The following is a 22,241-nucleotide window of genomic DNA, read 5'->3' as shown; positions in this document are numbered from 1 at the left end:
GGATTGATGCATCCCTACTACAAAACACGCTGATCGTTTTGGATGAGGAGGAGATTGTGTCATTTTTTTGGTGAATCCTTCCTCTAGGGGTCAGTAATATGACAATACATGATCTTTAGATGATGATATACTTTTATGTTATAGGCATCATCAGTGTTTCTACAACATTGAACAGCTGCATGTATCCTAAAAAAGACAGACCGATCACAGAGAGCTTATAAACAACAAGATGTGCATAGTAACCGCATTAACCGCACAGAAACAAGCAGCTGATTTAATGTCAGCCCATAATAACATTGTTCTTGGTTCTCCACATTGTAGGCTATGCAAACCTCAGGAAAACCTTCATGATGACATCACATATCTTGAAAACGTCTTCCCATAGTGTGATGTTATATTTGCCATATCACCCACTCTTACCCTCAGTCCTCAATTTCACAGCACAACTCTATAAGCATTTCCCTATGGCTTCTCATTCCACGCTGTGTATTTTAGAGCGTGGCCGGTTTTGTCTCTCTCCCTCAGGCGGCAGGCCCCCTCCGTCTCTCTGAGGGCCCTCGCAGTCTCTCTTTTTGCTTGTCCTTGCACACTGATCAATGCAAATGCTGTTATTTAGCCAAGCCTGAAATTAAAAGGCTTTGGATCAATTGGATGCACTTACACACAGCAAGGTGGACTCATGACAGCCCCGTCTCGCGCGTTTGTGTGTGTGTGTATAGTGTGACTCATAAGACGGGTTCTGAAAATACTATATACACCCACACACACGTTTATCACAGAGTCGTGTGATGGAATATATGGATGTATTAAAAGTGGGTTTATATTTGTGAATAATAGTGCCAGTTTCTTGGACATGGATCAAGCTGTTAAAGCTAGTCTTGGACTAAATTGCAATGCCAAAGGTGTTTCACTATTCAAAATCCTATTTAGACCTGGCTTAGGCTTAATCTGGGTGTGGGAAAGCAGCCTCCAGTGGTCTTGTTTATGTACTTGGAAAACATGGACATCCCTCTTTACATACATACACATGTGATGGAATATATGGATGTTTTAAAATGGATTCATATTTGTGAAAAATAAGGTTTTTTGAACATGGATGAAACCATTAAACTTAGTATCAAACTCAGTCAAATGCCAATGATGGTCCACCATTCTAAAGGACACTCTGGCCAAAATTAAACATGTAACCATCACTACTTCTGTTGTAAACATGTCCAGTCACCTCCTACAGTGGTGCTGCTGTAGCCTCGAGAGGAAGATTTTCTGATTTAAAGTCTAGAAAATCCTTCTTATAATGATGAATCTTGAAGGTGGGAGGAACTTTTGAAAAAACTACTTGATACTTGAGGACTGGCTGTTTGAAATGCTTTTTCTTTTCCTCTGTTAGCTGGCTAATGCAGTAGGAAGCGGGATAGCTTGGGTTAATACTAGTAAGCTGAATGTCACATCTGTATTTATGAGTCTGTACATTAGTGGCTACACTTATAAGATTTCTTTATCAGATGGAAGGATTCCTAATGGTTGTATGACACATTTGAGTAAGGTTGCTGGGTGTGGCCGATGAGGCTGATGGATACAATGCTGCGCCTCAGAATGCTGTACGGTACTGAGCAAAAGTACAAGTTGTTAATTTTTAGGAGACATTTCTGAGGAGGTTTGATAAAAGATAATCTACGAGCACAAAGTCAAAGGAAAAGCTGGATTTTAAAAAATGATTCAAAGCTACAGAGAAAATAGGAGTCCTAACAACCTGGCCTGGTAGAAGGCCTGGTAGACACCAAAACTGTCTCCTTCAGATAAACAGCATTTCATCTTTCATCTTTGAGAGAGAGGAGAAAATCAAGCTGCTTCAAATCTGAAAACATCCACAGGTGTTTCTGTCCATCCTTCCACTGTGAGAAGACAACTCAGCCCTATGGGTCTGAAAGGATGTATAGCTGTCAAGAAGCCTCACTGAGAAAAGGAAACAGACACAAGAGAGGGAATCAGATAAAGAAGCTGCTGGTGTTCACAGAACAATGGACTGACCACCCCAGAGTCCAGACCTCAATATCACTGAATGTGTTTGTGATTATTTGGACTGTGAGACTAAACTTTGGAGGTGTGGAAAAATATCCCTGCAGATTTCCTTGAAAAGCTGAAAGTGAGTACACTGTGTCCTTCTGTAACACACCCACTTCAAGTCAGGAAGGCCTTTTTAATGAGCTGTGGCTGGATCAGGTGTATTGGTTGCAGAACACACTAAAATGTGCACCATAGAGTGCACCATGAGGACCAGTCTTGGGAACCACTGCTCTACAGGGAACAAACTTCAATGTGTTATTTTTCTGCTAATTTAAGTGCAAGGTTTCTATTTATTTGGCTTACTTGAGTTTAACTTCTTAACATCCTTAACATAACAGGGACTTCAATACAAACTCATGGAGCTGTTTTTAGGTTATAGAAGTGTGTTATAAGACTTTGGGCCCCCTGGCTTGTTGAGGGGGTAACATATTGGGGTAAAAAATAGAACCCAAAATATTAAATGTGCACAGGCCACATTTTAAGTTTTATTTATATGTTTTTTTTAGCAAATAAACAGTAACTGTGCATTGTGTGTTCTCTGTAGAGGATGTGTTCACTTTTTTCACTCCAAAAATCAACAAAAAATGTCTTTTGACCGGGGTGCCCAAACTTTTGCACACGACTGCATATTAAGTAGATATGCGATGTAATACAAGAATTTAATTGGTCTATATTTGTGAGTATGTTTCTGTCTCATGTTTGTTGCAGACAGCTACAAAACATGGATGCGCACTCAGACACTCGTACGCTGGTGCAGCGCTGCTGAACAGGGCTTCAGTGCGTACGGAGCTTTTTTGAGCTGACCCACTTTCTGTGCCTGGCCGAGTGTGTGCTGCTGCTGCTGGGGAGATCCCTGCAGATTCCCCTCCAACAGAGCCTCCACGGCCCTCTCACACACACGTACGGTGGCGTATTAGCCCCACAAACACATACACACACGCACACCCGATGGGCCCGCAGCCTCACAAACACAATCACGTCCCTGACACATTAGCAAAGAACCACAAAAAGACATCCATATTCATACAGTCTATTAGCATCTCCTTTGTGGACTCTTCACTTTTTCCACCCAACCTGCGCCGTTCCGTTCACGCCTGCTTGCCACCGTGCGGCCGTCTGCAGCCAGCCGCTAGGAAGTGCACTCCCTTTCATATCCTTCCCTTCATACCCTAAAATTTTGCTTTTTCGGGCCCTGATGTATCACAAGACGCTTATGGTTATAAATTAAACATAAATGCAAATGAGCTAATGCGCTATTGTTCTTCGCTCCTATTCAAATGGATCAGCGTGTCTCTAGATTAATTCAGGGACATTGGAGTGTGCTCCTGTATGTCACTGGGGACCAGACTGCACCCCCCCCCCACCACCACCACCGCCACCACCACCACCGCCACCACCACAGTACGACTTTTTACAATACAAACGCCTGCCACTGAATATTACACTCACTGAGAAATTAATAACTGGAAACAATTCCCGTCTTCAGTGTTCGGGGAATAAATGAACTGTACATATTGGAGTGCTCTTTTAAGAGATGCATCACTGTTATGCTGGCCCTCTTCGGCTTGATTGTAATTTCACCCTTCTGCCATTAGTGGTCTTTCCTTGCTGTTGCAGCCGATCAAAGCTCTCCATGAAGGCCAGGATGAAGTGCAATGTAACTGTGTATAAGTATTTAATTCAACAGAAAAAAAAGATCTGGTCTAAGTAATCTGTACCCGTTTTTAAATAAGACCTTGATTTGAACCTAAACTGACACAGTGTACAATGGTTTAACATACAGATGCACAATGTTGTCTTATATGATTGTGATAAGTCATAAAAAGAAATAAAACAGTGGAAAATGGCCATGACAGAACATTGTCCCCACATGCATTTTTTTTTCAAGTGTAAATAAGCTGCACATTCGCCGGCTTGGTGACCGGTAAGCAAAAGTGAAGCTCCAGCTCAGGCTGGTTAAGAGAACTCCTTACTTATTCTAAAGAGATCCAGAAGAATACCACACAGATCCTGTGATTGCGTGTGATTTGAGCGTTTCAGGGCTGCATAAACAGGATTGAGTCGTAAGCGACGGCCAGCGCAAAACCAGGCGTGGAGTCTGCAGATCCACTCCTGCTGCAGTTAGGTGCTCACTGAGCGACTGCTGAAAATGATCAGTAATGGCCTCATCATCACCTTGAACAAAAAAAGAAATGATTATACTGTTATTACACTGTCATTACACGGTACTGTGCAGAAGTCAGAGACCACCTGAAACGGGCTTAATTTACATTAAAGACGAGTTACTCATTTTACAGTATTGCGGAAAACATACATTTAACAGAAAAATACACCTCAGCTAGTAAATAGAATATAATTTTTCCGTTTTTTCACAGTCATTGCCTTCATTATGGCTTCTATTCTTTTCAGGATACTTGCTTTCAGTTTCTCAAAGAAATCTCAGGGATGTTTTTCCACACCTCCAAAGTTCAGTCTTAGAAGTTGTTTGCATTTTCTGCTTCTAACAATCCAAATAATCCCAAATACATTCTGGACTTTCGGGTGGACAGTCCATATTTTGAGTACACCAGCTGCTTCTTTGTTTAATTTGCAAATTTTCTTCTTTTTTGTCTATTTCCTTTTCTAAGTAAGGGCTTCTGGACAGCTACACATCCTTTTGGACTCATAGCACTGAGTTGTCTTCTCACAGTGGAAGGACAGCTGGGGATTTTTTTCATATCTGAAGCAAGAATGGAGCTTGATTTTCTCCTCTCTCTTAAAGATGAAAGCATTAAGTGCTGTTTATCTGACGGGGGCAGTTTTGGTGGTCCATGAGGTCCTGCATGGTTGTTAGGAGTCCCATTTTTTCATATCTTTGTCAATCATTTTTTGTGCTCCTTTGCATTTCCTTTGTCCTTATTCAAGTGGATTATCTTGTAAATATGTAAAAATGAGTAGCGTGTGCTTCATGGCTGATTTGACTGGAAGTTAAATGAATTAAAGGTGGTCTCTGGCTGTTGCACAGAACTGTAAATATAACAGTTACATTATTATATCAACAAATACAGTCTGAAACTCCTGAAGGTGAAAGTCTTCCCTATTTACAATAAATCTGACTCAACCACAGTGTTTCCTAGCTCTGCTTTTGAATCCACCTGCTCAGCACAGCTTCATGTTTTTTTGTCTGCACCTGAGTCCCATCATTATCTAATGACCAAGTCCTTCTGGAGCTGAATCAGGTGTGTTAGAGCTGGAGATGCAGAACCTGTGCATTGCAGGTGGACTGCAGGACAGAACAGGGAAACAGCAGTCTAGATTAATCCACAACCCGTGTTGAATAAGCTTTGTGACATTTATAGGACCACCAGTGATCTGAGCTGCACCTGTTTTCGAGCCCTACACAGCACTTTATTTTGACATGCCTCACTTGGAAGTGGACTGTTTACTGTTAAACAGATATGATAGATTCAGTACCTTACGACTCACTGTTGTTACACATCATTCAAAACCTTGTATAGCACAGCCTCATCAATAGCAGCTCCTCTGTGGAGTAGTGGGCTGAACACAGCCCCATAGGAAAAGAGTTAAACCCTCAAAAATACCCAATAAGGGTGATTGAGTGTGATACACCACACCTAACCTCATCAGTGGTCATCAGTTCTCTTTCTAGTGACCCACCTTCCTGTAAGCTGTAATTCATTACATCTGCTCCAGCTAATCAGTCTTGTCACCATCTGGATCAAGTGTGCTGGAAAATATCTCTGAGTTAGGTCCAGGAGAGACCTAGAAGTTGGATTATTTTTAGATGCAAAGCACCTCATGGGCTCCACTTGTAACTCACTTACTTACTCGTTTAGCAGGCTGAAGATTCACCACAAGGGGCGTTGTTAGCATTCAAAAAGCTTATGGTGCTTCGTATGAGTGGTGCTTCACATCAGTGACACTGTGTGTCCTTGTTAACTCAATATTTATATTAAAAAATGATACAAACATTTTACTCAGTTGATACTTATATCCCCTTTTTATTTAAGAAATCCTATTTGGAGTGAACAGTCAATAGTTCCCTCCAATACCTATCAAACTGTTGTTTATTCTTTTAAACTTTTTTGGAAATTTTCAAAAAGGGAAAAGAATAAAAATGTAAAATCTCTGCTGAAATATCTAGAACAGGTCTGCCCAAAGTGTGGTCCAGACACTTTCCTGCCCCTACCCCCTCACCCAATGAGAGAACAAATATACCTTTACACACATACATACATCATCTAAACCGCTTATCCTTCTGGGTCGCGGTGGGGTGCTGGAGCCTATCCCAGCTGTCATTAGGCGGAAGGCAGGATACACCCTGGACAGGTCGCCAGTCCATCGCAGGGCAAAATATATCTTTATACTATATATAAATTATTTGTTTATAGTATTTATTGTATACAGTATTTTCAAAGTATTTTAGTAGTAAACTACAGTAAATGTCATAAAATACATTTTTATGAACTCAAAGCCTACCTGCCATCTTTATTTGTATATTTTGTTTTTTGTTCCTTGGCCCACCAAAAACATTGCACTTTGGCCCAAAACGTTTGGCCATACAGTTGAAGTTGTTGTGAAAGTAATCTGGTAATCAGAGTGATTTGATTCTGGAAAACCTTTCAAATGGTGGTGGTGATGGGAACCAGACATCTGAAGGGTTTCATGAGCTCCCTCACGGAAAGTTTTTACATTATATGGTTATATATATATATATATATATATATATATATATATATATATATATATATATATGCTGCTGTATGTCTGGGATCTTGTTTTATGATTGTTTTGAGATAAGACGGTGCATTTTAAACCCATTAATGGAGAGGAGGAACATGCAGAGTGTTGTAAGGCAGAATAGTCCCCAAAGAAAACTTATTTTTTATGATTTACCCTTATTTTAGCATTATGAACTCAGAAGACACGTGTAGGTTGAGTGGAGGTTTTGGGTAGTAAATAAAATTGTTATACTTTGTGTTGTAGACATGGCAAAATCTCACTGCAATGAACTGCTTCATGTCAAATGACTGACAACTGATCAGTTGGAACAGCGAAAAAAGAACCAGTAGTGCTACATTTAAAACATACTATCAAAAACTGTGCACACTATTGTTTTTATTCAATATTTGGCTTACTGTTGCACTAAATCCAGTTAAACAGGACTGATTTTGCTGTCTTTTAATGAAAAAGGCAGTTGGTCAGTGCTCTACAAGCACTAACCATACCCACGATCTGTTCAGAAAAGCATATTTTATTGTTTTGTGACATTCAGTTCAATTCAATTCGACTTTATTGTCATTATACATATACAGGGGTAGAGTATAATGAAACCTTTGGGCTGCTTTTCTGGTGCATAAACATTAAGAAAAGGATGAGTGCACATATTTTATTTGAATCACAAATAGTATGTATTCGCAATGTAAGTACAAAAACAACAATAAACAGACAATACAAATACAATAAATAGACAATAAATACAAAATACGCTAAGGACAAAGAAGTGTACTGGTGCATAGAAAGAGTGTACATGTGTGCTAAATATGCAAAATATTTGCAGTAGTCAACCCAAAATGTGCAAAATGTGTGAGGCAAATTTTAAAGACAGTGTTCATTAATGATGGTATGAATGTCAGTAACCATGGCATGAACATTATGTATTACCATGATGATGAATATCGTCATATTGCCCATCCTTACATTGTCTAGCAGAAATTTTGAAAGATTGGTGAAATTCCCCTTTAAAGCAAATCAAACAGAGACATTTTGGCGTTTAGGCCGCGTTTTTGTGAAGTTTTAAAACTGTAATTTGCCACTTAAGTATTTTCTTATACATTCTTCTTCTCTCGAGTGATGATGTTGAAGCCGTTCCGTCTCTGAGCCCCCGGTTCCGGCCTCCCGCGCTCCAGTCCGGGTTTTACGGCTCGCAGGGCGGGGGGAGGAGAGGCTGCCCGAGCTCAGCTCTCTCCTGCCATGCTGAGCCACACACACAGGCTTCTGCAGCCGAGCAGTTCCCCATATCCGGGTTAGAGAGAAACGGGGGAAGGGAAAAGTTTCATTTAAAGCTGGACGCAAAAAAAAACTTTCAGCATGGAGCCCCACTGAGCGCGCAGCGGCAGCAGCGGCAGCCGGGAGGAGGAGGACACTTTCATCTCGGATATTAGTGCAGACGAGCCGGTTTGATTGCATTTGCTTTGTTCAGTTCTCTCTTCTTCTTTTTTTGGACGATACATTTCTTGTCGGTCACGGTTGGCTCTTATGTTTCTCCGCGTTTGAGTCACTGCCCGAGATGTTGGAGTGACCATGGCCGCGCAAGTGGCATCAGCCCCGGCTGCTTCTGGCAGCAAGAACAAGGGTCTGTCCGGGGGTTTGGGGCAGGACCTAAACTCTGGGAAAAAGGGAGGAGGAGGAGGACCAAGTCAAGGAGCAGGAGACGTGAGGAATAATGTAGATCACCCTCGCCCTGATGAGCTGAGCCTGGCTCGCCGAGCTTGCGCCCCTGCCAATGGATCCCAGCAGCAAAGTGTCAAAAACAGGACAAGTTCAGGGTCCACCTCGGTGTCTCCGACCATGGACGCCGGCTTGGTGGCCAACCACAAGCTGAGGAGCGCTGCTGGAGATCTGCTCCCGCCTCACCATCCTGCGCCCCTCCACTTCAACCAGCTCCAGCAGCACAATCAGAGAAGTAACCACCACCACCACCAGGGTCAAGGAGAGTGCGATAGCCAGCGTGGAGGGAAGGAGCATGCTTTGGGCGGCCACGCTGACCAGATGTGGACTAAAAGTGGGGAAGAGATGCCCCGCAGAGCAGGAGAGCCCATGGGCGGCAGGTACGAGCAGGGTAACCACAGTGGCCAGGGCCCAGGAGGAAAAGGCACAGGCTCAGACTTCGGTGGTTACTTTAGTGGGAATTCAAGAACAGGCCCATGCTTTGATCAGCATGGTGGTCAGCAGGGCTTTGGCACCGGTCTGATGTATCCCACAGCTGATCACGTTGAGCCTGGCCCCAACTCCCACGAAGCTTTCCAGGGTGGTCAGTACGGTCCCTTTCCGGGCTACCGGCCCAGTTATGGCATGCTGGGCCAGAGCGGCAGCGGCTCAGCCTCTAATCACCCCAAACTCACCATGCCTTCATGTGGCAGTGGTGTTGGAGGCTTCCAGAGGTTCACAGGACAGAACCAACATCCTCCTGGAGCGACGCCCACCTTAAACCAGCTGCTCACGTCTCCGGGGCCGGTGAGGCGCGGCTACAGTGGAGGATATTACGACTACAGCAGTAAAGATTTACCCTCTCAGTTTGGGGCCCCGGGCCATGGCTGGGGGGGACACACGGCTCACCCTGGAGGGAGCGCTGCGAGCGGTGCACAAAGCGTGAGCCGGAACCAGGTAACTACAAAATAAAAAAAAAGATTTCCACTTTTATGTCCTCACATGCTTTATCTTTGTCAATTCCATTTAGATTCACCAATGTGTGTATATGTTATTGTACATATGTTTACTTGCTGCTTACTTGCTTACTGTTTTAGTTTGAAGGCAAAATGTTAAGGCTTTTTTTTTTCTAATACATGGCACAGACATAGACCTAGGACCACCAGATGAAAGCTTTTGAACCTGCTGAATGATTTCCAGAATACTGTGTTATATTTTAATGATGCAGTTCTTTAAATAATGCATTTTCTGTGTTCAGCTGTTTTTGTCTTTTGTCTTGCTGTGTGATTGGCCGATGGAGAATTCACATTTATAAGCAAACCTCTTATTTGTAACCATGATGATCTGCATGTTATAAATGTGGCCTACTAAAGACATTTAAGAGGCTGTATTGCTTTAAAAAAATAAATAAATAAATAAATTGCCCAGACGTAGCCTATTAAGAAATAGAATGTGTCTTGATGTGCGATTGTAAAACGACCCGTATGCATCCGTTAGTAGGCCTCAGGTGTTTGCTGAGACCTTTAGTCAGGACTAGAGGAGCTGAGTTGTTGCCTTAGGGGAGGAATTTGAATAGTGGAGGTAAACTGACAGAGGCGCTCTCCCACAGCCCGCTGCCTCTCAGAGTTCACATCAAATCTGACATCTGATTGGCTCTCCATATCCACGGGGCCACATCAAACCTGACATCTGATTGGCTGCCTGTATCCACGGGGCCACGTGTAAATAAAAGCGCTGAGTGGTCCCTCTTACAAGAGGCTGCTGCTGAAGCACTGGGAATAGCATTATTTACATGATAACAAAAGAATTGCAGTCTATTTAATGTCTACTCTAATTTGCCAGGCTTGTATATAAGAGTATTATGTGGATATAGACTCACTGATCATAACCAGGTTTAAAGATTTTTGCAGGTACAAAAATCTTTATTTATGTCCGACCTTAAGGCCTAAATTAGTAGGTTAAAATTTGTACAGTTTTTCCCTTTATAATAATTACAATCAATCCATGTTTTAATCTAAATTCTTAATAAATAACTGATTGAGTTCTTTTTTAATTTACATTGTATTCATCTGTATATAAACAGATGTTAGGATTGTTAATATTCAGTGATACACTGATTTTTTTTTTTCATTACTATGTATTTGTTCCATCTATAAATCCTACAGTGGACACAAACATTGTTAAGGATGGCTGATGCTGTGCAGGATTGCCCCTCATTTCAATAGGTGTCTCCGCCACCACCCGAGCCCATTACAGTAATAATCTTACAAATATTATAGCCATTATTTCCCTAATGTTACCATACTCTCAAAGCTGTTAGGACCACTCTAGCCATCATATGCAGCAGGCTGAAGGAGCCGCAGTGCCGGCCGCGCCGCAGACCTCCGCCTGCACCGTGCTTTGTTTTTTCCGAGTTTGTTTACGTTGGCGGCTGTAGCCGCGCTGATTAGGATGGTCTGAGTGAAATTTTAATTTGCTCTGTTGCTCCTGATAAGGGCCCGGCAGTGTTTTCATCTTCCAGGATGAAACACGACATGCAGGAACATAATTGGCAGATGGGTTATCCCAGGACTGCCCATGGTTTTGTTGAAATGCCAATTAATTCCAATTTGCCACAAAAATTCAGCTGTGAGTATGCGCACACTATGTGTAATTAGCCTGCTAATAAAATAATTGAAGATTTTATTTCAATAAACATTGAAATACAGAGGTCATAGGGTACTGCGGAATTAGCTCAAAGAAGCAGAAAGGAAGGCAAGATGCAAGGCTGTTGTATTAAAGGGGAGGTTCATGCAAAATATTAGAATTTTCGTGGTTTCTCAGGCAGTTACTGATGAAATTGCTCCTTCATGTCTCAGACAGGATAAATATTTTACCTCAATGTTTGAAGACGAGAAAAATACTGAGAAAGCAATTGCTATAGTATTGTTTTAGGATTTCTCATAGGATTTTATATATATTTCATATCTATATATATATATATATATATATATATATATATATATATATATATGTGTGTGTGTTTTCCTTATTAATCTTTGTCCAGCACTGACTCACTCAAAAAATAGTATGTTTATACAGCCCTACATTGAAGGAAACCTCGATTTGCAATAAATTTCAACATAACTGTTTGCAATTCAGCCGTTTTGGTGGACCTCAATAGCTTCTCATCATTCAGGGCTGGGTTTTGTATTGAATGGGAGTGAATGGAACGTTTACAATGTGCATTTTGTGGTTGAGGTTGAACGACTGGCTTGGGAGAGACTGCGGAGGCGTTTTTTTGGTCAGTGACTGACTGAGGGGATATGAGACCGACTGAAAGTGAATAGTTTTATAGGATCCTCCCCTAAACATGGTAATGTGTGACAGGGTGCATTTTTTAGATTTTTCAGTTTTTGTTTCTGTTTTTTTTTCTTTTTAGCTTATGAACACAGTAGAGGTTGGAAGCTGATAATTTTAGATTAATAGTTTCCTTATTTTTTTAACTCCCTGAAACTGGATGCAACAAATGTGCCTAACCAGGCGTTTAATATGGTGAATGGACTCCATATGTTCCTACCGACAGCGATCAGAATTGTTGAAATTTTGTGCACTTGTTGCTCAGTGTTTTGCTGCCCAGCTTTTTAGGAGCTCTGTCACAACAGGATCGTCTCTTATTTACATGTGCAAACGAATGAAATCGCAACGCTCTCAATACTCTGTAGGAATTCCATGCGGTCTGTTTTCACATCGTTTGCCAATTTCAATTACATGCTTAGAGCTGTTTCAAAGGTGCGTAGACTATATGGGCGCTATGTTCGGTGCTGAATTCTCAATGCTCAGCGCTGTTGACAATATAAACACTGCTTTTTTAAAAAAAATTATCCTCTGTCAGGAAAGCATAGAGTGATGAGAATAAAGAGACACAGCCTTTAAGGAGCACATGAAGGGAGACGTATGAAAATATTCAAAGGCAAATCAGTTACGTAATGCCAAAATCGGTTCAGATAGATGGCTCAGAAGTGGATTTCCGCAGGACCACCCAGATGCTGCCTCCCTTTTTTTGCTTTGAATCACCCTCCACCCTCTAAATTTAGCCAGCTGTGATTTCTTTTCAAGGGCTGCGGTAGCATGCGTGTTGTAACAGCTTGTTGGCAGGTAGGCACAAATGTGCTAGAGTGCTTGGCTGTGTTCTGAAAAACTGACTTTAGTGTGCTCTGGTACAGTAGAGAGGGAGAGAGAGCGAGAGCGCGGCGCTCTCGTCTGTACAGCCAGCACCGTCTCTCTCTGGTTATTGCGCTCCACAGGGGTGTGAAGAGGGGCCGCTGAGTGCTTGCTTTTGGGGAGCTGATGGTGGAAAGTAATGGGAAAAAACAGCTCCTATTTGAACTCTGGAGGGTATTCTCTCTGCTACATGCTCTGAAGCCCAGTGGGGTTATGTGTGTACACCTGAGGCAGCGCAGATTATTGTGATTTTCCTTCACACCACATAACAAAGGTGCCGAATTCCTGCACATTTGTGAATAGTGTATAGTCTAACTTGGGTCATCGGGAGAGGTGCAATAAGGGGTGTTCACAATTTCTCAATAAATAATGACTTCAGCTCACACCCCCACACCCCTGTTCTCTCTCTCTCTTCGGTAGGGATGGGCGGTATGACGATGTGATATGGTTATTGCTGGTCTGAGTATATCATGGGCATCTTAAGTACTTCCAGAACCCCGACTCACTGCATGTTTCATTAAAAAGAGGTTCAACAGGGGCTCTGCTTAAGAATAAATATTCCTGAATGGTTCTAGGCCTGCGTGCAGGGTTCCTGTTAATTAGTATCAAATCTTTGTATTATGTGGGAGTCTTAAAAAGGTGCATCTCATCTAAAGTGCCATCCACTGAAAGGTTCTTAAGGGAACCAAGAGTTGTTCCAAATAACCATTTCTGGCACCTTTGTTTTTTAAACTTGCCACATATCCTACACTTCACCTGCATGGTATTTTTTCTTGAGGTCTACTTTTGAGATATGTGAGGTTTTATGTACTAAAAACAGCCATCATTTATTTTTACACAACTGTTTTTCAACCTCTTTTCATATCTTAGAATTAAACAAGCTGTTTTTGTTAGTGTTATATCGCCGCTGTCAGATCAAAACCTTGTATCTCCATTTTTGTCGTTTTTCAGTTTTTAACATAATTTGAAAACAAAACGCCTGTTGGCCTTTACATTGTGTGTAAACTTCATGATGAATGGACCAAAAGAAACAGCCCAAAATGACTTAGAAAAAATCTGGTTCCATTGACTTACATTAAAAGTAAACTAGGTTTTTTCCTTCTCCTGTAAAGTTACCATTTTGGAGATACAAGGTTTTGTTACGACAACAGCGATATGTAAATATATAAATGATCTCTGTTCTGCATAGCTACCATGTATTGTGTCTCATTCAAAAAGCAGTCTGGGTTGAAACACTCCTTATAACTTTAGCTTGAATGGGCGGAGCTAAACTGATACAGAAAATCATATTTTGTCAGTAATTTGTTTAATGCGTTTTCATGCTCCAGATCTAAATGAGTCAGAAAATAATCTGATTTCTGCTTTGCAACCAGCCAGTCTACTCACATAATAGGACTTTTTTTTTAAGACATTGAGTCTAACTACCGGAAAATGTGAATATACATCATCTAGAAAATGAAGACTTAAATTGGTTGGTTTAGTTGGTTTCAGCATTGCTCCAAAAGTGTGTTGTTACCATCTCGCTTGTGCTGTGTTAAACACTGCTTGCTGTTTTCAGGACAGTGCTCTATTTTTGCACATATGCAGATCGAGAATAACGAAAGACATCAGAGTAAGGGTATAGGAGTGCTGAAAAACCCAATTACTGAGCTAAAATCCAGCTCTTTATCAGATTTCTAGAAATCTGGTAACAGCCTTAATCTGATCTAAGAAATTGGAGTACACTGTTCACATGAGTACTTGATTAATCGCATAACTGCTGAAAATTGATAATAATCGTATTATTGGTGTGCATGTAAATGCACTCAGTGAATTTATAAAATTTTTTGCAGCTTAGTTTTTAAATATGTACTGTATCGACTGGGGAGTGAATAGTATGTTTTGAAACCTCCTGTACTATATTAAAATCTAGGAAATTCAGTTTTCAGTGATATAGGTCTTTTCTAAGAGTTTAGCTCTTTAAGACCTCAACCTGTTGCTGAATGATTGCGAGTTTGAATCTTGACAATGCCAGAAGGCAAAGAAAGCAGAATTATCCCTACTTAACTAGAAGGTGTGATGTAGCATTTATAGGTCTTGATAGCATTTTTTGAAGATGTGGTGATGCTGATGCATTGAGTCTGTTCCGACTTATGAGACCTCAGAAAGACTCAATGTTGTGAAACATGTTGTGCATTGTAAAAATGTTCAGTATAAGTGTTGTAATAATATTATTTTAGCCATATTGCCCGCCCTTATTCTCCAAGTCTCATTTCTGTCACTCCATCCCGAGTGTTTGGCAGTGAGCCAGCCCTGTGGCCTCACCTCTCCCAGAGCCTCTGTGACCTTCACACATGTAAATTAGCCACGTGCTTCTGTTGAATGGGAGCGCGCCTGCTGCCTCCCTGAAGGAAGAAAGGGAAAAAAAAAACTTGCCACTTTCCCTGCTCCCCCGGGCCTTCCTAAAACCCGCCCGTCCTCCGAGCGCAGAGGAGAGGAGAGGCAGAGCCAGGAAAAGCACGTCTGCAGTCCGGAGGGAGGACAGTGCACAGCGGGCGGCCAAGGAGAGAGCTATATGTTCTGAAGCCCACTGGGGAGGTGTGTGTACATCTGCTGCCTTTTTAGCATCGTGTTATGGACGCTGCGGCTAACACTTCCCTGTTTCAGGTCATGTGGTGTAACCCCCCCCCCCATAAAGAAGTGTAGTAATGCAGAAATAAAATGGAGCTGAATTGTACTTCTGTGCTAAAGTATAATGCTCTTGACTTTGTAGAATATGTAGTACTGTTTGTGTAGTATTTGTGTACAGTTGTGTGTAACAGTTTGAACACTGTCATATTACTTGTTCTGTTGATTTTCTAAGTGAGTTAATTCATCCTTTACAGGGAGCACATTTAAATATGGCATTTGCAGAAAATTTCAGTGCATAATTTCTGTTTATTTACTGAATTAAAAAAACATAAATATGTTTAACATATTGGAAAAAAATGAAACATAAAATGTACAATTACTTTTGCATGGGCCACATGCCACATTTTATGTTTTTTTGTTTTTATTCAGTAAATAAACATAATTATGCGTTAAAATGTGCTGAAGTGTAGGGCTGAACGATTTAGGGAAAATATGTAATTGTGATTTTTTGGTCTAACATTGTGTCTACGATTTAAATTGCAGTTATTTTCTGTAATTAAGCTTAGGGCCTGTTCTTTTTGCTAAGAAGACCAGAATATTCACTTTTTTCCTGCCTGAGGCTGTAGTACACCAGACAGCCACTAAGCTGGGTTTGTGATGTCACAACACATGGAGGTTTGACTGCCTCTGATTGGTCTAACTTATCTGCGGGCAGTTCACAAGCTCTGTGTTTGTAGGTTAAATTTTTTTATAATATCGGCTACAGCAAAAAAAATCGCAGTGATCACATTGATTTGAAAATTGCGCTCTCGTAAATTGCGATATACGAGAGTGCCGAAGTGTGTTAACTTATTTCACTTACAATTTAAACAAAGCATGTAATTTGACCAGAGGCACCCACCTTTTTACGTACAACTGTAGTATTTATATATTTTTACTGTTTACACTCGTCTAGTATGCTGTAGTAAAGAACAATAATTGTTTACATTTTCAATGAAATTCTTATAAGAAACGCTGTAGAAATTCTTGTAGTAATTCCTGTAAGTACGTTTTTTTCCATAAGCGATATTACTCATCTGAAGCACTCACCCCTAACCTTCCCATCCCACCAAACCCTTGGTTTGCCCACTTTGGTCAAGCAGGGTGACGGAGTTTGTGCTCGTCCGGACTCACAATTGTGTAATTTTAAAGTGACAGGCATTGATTAGCGTGACTGGCCGTGTACAAAGGTGTTGATTTAGTATGCTTGTGTGAGAATGGGTGATGTTGTCAGCCGCGTCTGGCTATGAAACCTGTCATTTTCGGGACTGTTGTCAAACCACTGCTTTTTCAGAGCCAACACACAAAATCGGCCTGGAGACTTCTCTTTTTCTGAGCCTATAGGCAGAAAAGTGAGCACTGATAGTGTTCTTCATTGCTGATGAGTGCAGTGAGCTTTCTTGTTTTCTTGTTTCTAGGGTGTTGTTAACTACGAGTACAAACTCTGATGACTTGATATCCTCACGATATTTTGAATAAAGAGACTATACACTTATAGTTATGACTGTATTGTAGCACAATATGCTGATGAGACGAGGAGGCCTAGAGTTGGGAGGGTGATGAATGACAGTGCACTTGCGTTAAATTAGATGAGAATTATTAAGGATGCGTGATCAGAATTGTATCAGTATCAGCGAAGATTTGCTTAAAAATGATTGGTATCGGACAGATGTTTGGATTTAACCATTATTTCACATTCTTCATTTGATGACGTATTTATTGCACTACAGAAGAGCAGAACATTAAGGCGATGCTGATGCTGCTTTTGTAACCCTGTACATATAAATGTTGTAATTCTCCAATATGCTTATCCAGTAGTCCCTATTTTTACAGTTTTAATTATTTATGTTTCAGCAGATATTTCCATAAAAATATCTATAAAATATAAAATAAATTAGCATTAATAAAGTTGATGGATCCATGTTTGCTGCTACACTATGCTAAGAGAACGCCTTACAAACGTGAAGTAGCTTGTTTTGTTTGGTCTGTTTTGTTCTGTTCTTTTAAAATTGCACCAAAGGAAGCTTTAGACGGTGTTTACCTCCTCGCTGTTTCATGGAACAGAATGTTTTCATTGATCTAATACAGATACAGCTAATAATCAATATTGTTGATGCCAATACTGGTGCTGGTATAGACGGCATAATTATATAATGCTGCTGATGTCAGCCATCATCTCTATGATGCTCAGTGTCACATTTTTGCATCGCCATGTGTTGCGTAACAATATATTGTCACCTTATTGTTCAGTTACACAGCTAATATCATATCATTGACTCAAACAATGTGCTGTGGTATTTTTGTTGCTAGTGTCAAAATGTCAGCTTCTACTGTGTGTTAGACTTTTTCTGTGCTTCATGCAGCTCCATTTGTAATCAATAGACATACTAATCCATAGATGTCTCAAGCTGTATTTATTAGGAATGCACATATCAGAATCCGATCAGTATCTGCAGATAATTGCTTTAAAAAATGATCAGCGTCAGATAGATGATTAGATTTGACCGATATTTAAATCAGATGCTTGATGAGGTATTTCTTTTACTCCAGAAGAGCAGAACGTTTAGGTGTCGATCCTAAAAGGTTTGCATTAGGGTTGGGCAGTGTGACGGTATTTATGGTTATTGTGATAAATTATGTCAGAATATGTCACAGTATGCATTTCTGAGTGTATTATGGATATAATCAGTACTTTAAAACACTTTCCAACTGCATGTTTGATAACAAGAAGGCATATTTTTATGTGGCACTTCTTTGTGAGTCAGAAAATAAATATTGTGATATATTGTGTATCGTGAAAACGTTTTGAAGTATCATGATATTACATTTCTGCCATATCGCCCAGCTTTAGCCTTCATTTTCTTTATTTTACTGCATTTGTAACCCTACAGAAATAAGTGTTATATTTCTCTTCAGTGCTAATCCAGGGAGTCCCACATATGCAGATATGTACATTAAAATCGGTATCACCCCGCTGTTTCCATATCAGTGCATCCCTAATATTAATATCTAGACCATTATATGTCCAAAAAAGGTGAGTAGATGAGGTATTACCAGTTATTAGACCTTGAATCAGTACAAGTGAATCAGTCATGTATTGCTTTTACTGCAATTAGCAAATCTTAGGCTAAATAGGGAAAGAAAGGCATCTTAGGAGATAATAGCGCTCTGTCTTTTGATGAACCACCATTTGCATTGTAGGATAAACACGCAAAGGTTACTATAATGTCAACTGTATGTCAAAGGGTTCTCTGTTTACAGTTTTGTAGATCACATTACCATAATCAATAGTTTGCGTAGCTGAAGCGCTGAGTGCTTTGTTTCCCGCTGGAGAACCAGGCCTCTAAGGTGCTACTGCGTCTCCATTTTGAGCTGAAATTGATGTGTCAGAGAGATGACACCCATACACTTGTGAGCTTTTAGCTAAATTAAGACGACTCCTGGAGAAAAGCTTTTCACGCCAAGCACAATGCATTACAGTCCTCTGCTGTCTGAGTATCATATATTTCTCCTTCTCTGCCTCCCTCCCTCCCTCCTTCTCCCCCCCTTTCCTTCAGCTAGTTGCTGCTTTTAGTCAGAGATCTTGCCCACTCAGCTCTGCATTGTGTGGTAAAGTCATGCCTTTTTGGAGGGGCCTGTAATTAGCTCAGTTCTATGAATTGCTACATGTTTGGTTGTGCCACCTGTACACAATGCTAATCATACTGAACGCCGTGGCACCGTCCTGGCTAGCTGACTGTGTAAGATGCAAGGAAGAACTGGAAAACTCCAATTAACTCGTTTTTACCCCCCCCACACCCCACCCCTCTCCCCCCCTTAGCAACTTTTCTCGTTCCCTGCTAAATGTCATCAGCTTCACTGTCCTTGTTGGCATTGTCCTTTTCACTGACCTTCCCTCAGCCTATCAGCAGAGTACCATCATTCAAGTCATTAAGCATTAATGATGAATTGTTTCATTATGTCAGTGGAGGAGAAAAAGCGATTCAGTCCAATTAGTGGTAATTAAGAGCTGTAGGGGCCAAGAGGACTCGGAACCCTTCTGCGCTCATCTGGAGCGGAGTTGGGGTCCTGGAAGGGTGTTGCTTTGGAAAGTGACATGAGTTTGCAAGTCACAGGGTCAACACTGATGCCCCTTGTTGACCTCTGACCACCCTAGCTCTTGCTTGTCAGCAAAAGAGAAGCAGAGGAGAGCTGGAAAGGCAACAAAACAAGAAGCGCTGCTGTCTTAAAGGAAAGGTTCACCTTGTTTTAATTTGTTTTCAGGATTTCACATTTGTTTACTTGACCTTGGACTGGCCAGTGGTGGTGATGTGTCTGAAGCTACAAGTCCTGGGTTTAACATAACAGCTGTACATTACTCCCAACTGTGGCCTGAGTCTTGGCCTAATTCACTCCCATTATGAGACAAACGTCTCAGCACACGGAATGAAAATCTTAGCCACTTTGTAATTGAAATGTCGTAGCTGGTGGAACAAAGCCGTATATCTCTAGGGGGCTTTCACAGCCACCCTGTTTGGTGCGGACTTATCAAACTTTTTTTAGTTCAGTTCATTTTGACAGGTCTGAGCACTCCACCCATTCCCTGTGCCAAAGAACTTAGGGGTGGCAGATTTTTTTCAGCAGCGGTGGCAGGGCCACGCTCCAACCCCCAGCACCCCAAGAGAGTTTCATTACTTCTACCACTTACTTTTTTAACAGGTAACTAGTCACCTGTAACCTGTTACATTTCAAAAGTTACCTTCCCAATATAAATATCACTGGCAAAGTAACTTTACTGGGATTATGATTCACTGAGCTCGCTAGCGATAATGTTAATGTTAGCTGGACCGCTATTTTATTATTATTATTATATTATTATTACTATTATTATTATTAATAATAATAATAATTGGCCATGAACATCAATACAGAATAGGGCAGCATTGCAGATGTTCTTTAAACTGTAAAATCTGCCTAACTTAACGTTGTTTAATCTAGTTTAATCTACCTTTCTCTCTCCTCTCCTCTCTCCGTCTTACTTCTCTCCTTCTCGTCGGGTGCATAGACACAGGAAGACCGAGTTGGGTGTTGCCACGTGTCTTCACGTCTTGTCTGTTGTTTCAAATTAAAAGCCCTCTGCAGACTTTTGTAATTGCTTCATGACGTTTCATAAAGTTCTAAAGCAGCGACGGCAGTAATTTTGCTAAAATAGATACAGCAGAAACACTCCGCCAAAAATCTCCCTCCAAGCGAACGCTGGTTCCATTTGCTGCTGATGGGAATGCATTTTTACGATGGTCCACACCAAACAAGGGAAATCAACATCAGAGCATGCTTTCCTGCTTACTCTAGCAGCACATCAGCACTGTACTGTCTGCATTATATGCCTGTTTTAACATCCAACTCTTGACAGACACGACATATTGTTCTTGGAGCGTGAGCTGCTGCTAATAGCAGCACAAGTGGTAAAATAATAGTGGAGATATGCCTTTGATCTTGGCACATGGATCGCAGAACATATTTTTAGCCAAGCATCAGCGACCTGATTGGTTAAATTCAAACTGAAAAATCAATGATAAAGAAGCAGATATGAAGTAAAGCTTATTGTTATTGTTTTGGTTGTGATACAAACAGAGGTTAAGCGTCTCTCTATTTTCTATTTTCCGATTTTTATGACAGAAAATGTGAGAATGTGAGTGTTTCCCTGAAAAAATTTCTAACCGATAAACAAACACCTGCATGGAGTATTTGGTGCACTTTAGCCACTGCAGTGTGTAATCAGCTGAACCGTGTGAAAAAAGATACGACAGAAACCCAAACTCTAGAGCACAGGTGTAAAAAAAAAAAAGGTCTAGGTGTAAAAACAGCCTGAAATTTTACAGGTTATGTACGTTATTTTTTTTTATTTATTTCAAATGATTTTAGACTATTTCTTTTGGTCAGGAAGTTTTGATCCCACTTAATTTGTATAACTTCAGGGTTAATTATAGCACCATGGTTAGGTTTAGGATTAGGTTGTGGGTTGATGTTAAGGTTATGTTAAGTTTAGTTCGGTGTAATAGATACTTAGTTAAATGCAAGTTACAAAAGCAGAAAAATGTTTGACAGCAACAGATGTTGTCTAGATGTTTATGCAGCTGTGTATACATATGTTTTTCTCCCCAGTTCAGTCGTGTCCAGTTTCACCTCCTAGCTAGGTCTCCTCAAATCGCATGATGCCACCATGCCAGGAAGGTACATGCTTTCTCTGAGACACGTGAAGTGCCACCACATCTTTTCTTGCTGCTAGCGCAGCAGCACTGGACAGCTTAACACGGTTGAAGACAACTCTAACTGCCTGTTCTGTTATGTCAGCTAACAGATGGCTGTGTTGGACAGCATCCTGCGAGTGATTGGCTGTGGCATCACTGTTTCTGTACTGAAATGGCAAACTTAGAGTTTCCCATGTTACTATGATACAAACATCGACCAGGTCATTATTTATCATATGAAGAACTTTTTAAAGCTACATGCGTCTCCGTCACTTGGACACTTCTTACAGCCATGGAAAAGAGCTGTGCTCTCTAATGCTTGTCTTAGGACTGAAGATCAGGGTGAATTGTGTTTCACTTTTTGTCAACACTGGTGTCTGGTTGTCATAAGGGGTTATATTGCCTTTTACATATTAATACATCCCTCATGGGAGCGTTCCAGAATGCGTACGTTTCCATTATTAGGTCCGAGCGTGGTTTATACATGTTGATGTGTTTGCTCTGTTGTTGTGTGCATGTGCTGTGGTGTTGTATTATTTCTGCATGCGCCATGCACGCTTCCCCCCATCTATTCCCACCGGCTTCCTTCCTCCAGCGTGTCACGTGTCCCCACTGGGCTAAACTATGGGTCCTGCGCGCATCAGAACCCATTACGCATAATGGCCT

General features: G+C 41.0%; 1 protein-coding gene across 1 annotated transcript in view; it reads left to right on the top strand.

Annotated features, from left to right (window-relative positions):
• Positions 1–8,058: 8,058 nt before the first annotated feature.
• The window catches only part of LOC118823647 (AT-rich interactive domain-containing protein 1B-like), a 265,468-nt gene continuing 251,285 nt past the window's right edge, over positions 8,059–22,241 (top strand). Inside the window, exon 1 of the mRNA XM_036593372.1 lies at positions 8,059–9,450. Within this exon, the coding sequence (XP_036449265.1) occupies positions 8,368–9,450 (1,083 nt within the window). The 5' untranslated portion in view covers positions 8,059–8,367. The remainder of the gene's footprint in view (positions 9,451–22,241) is intronic.

Source organism: Colossoma macropomum, unplaced genomic scaffold, assembly GCF_904425465.1.
Source record: "Colossoma macropomum unplaced genomic scaffold, Colossoma_macropomum, whole genome shotgun sequence".
NCBI classification, from domain to species: Eukaryota; Metazoa; Chordata; class Actinopteri; order Characiformes; family Serrasalmidae; genus Colossoma; species Colossoma macropomum.
Note: the sequence above shows the minus strand (reverse complement) of the source record. Positions and strands in the feature narration are given on the sequence as shown.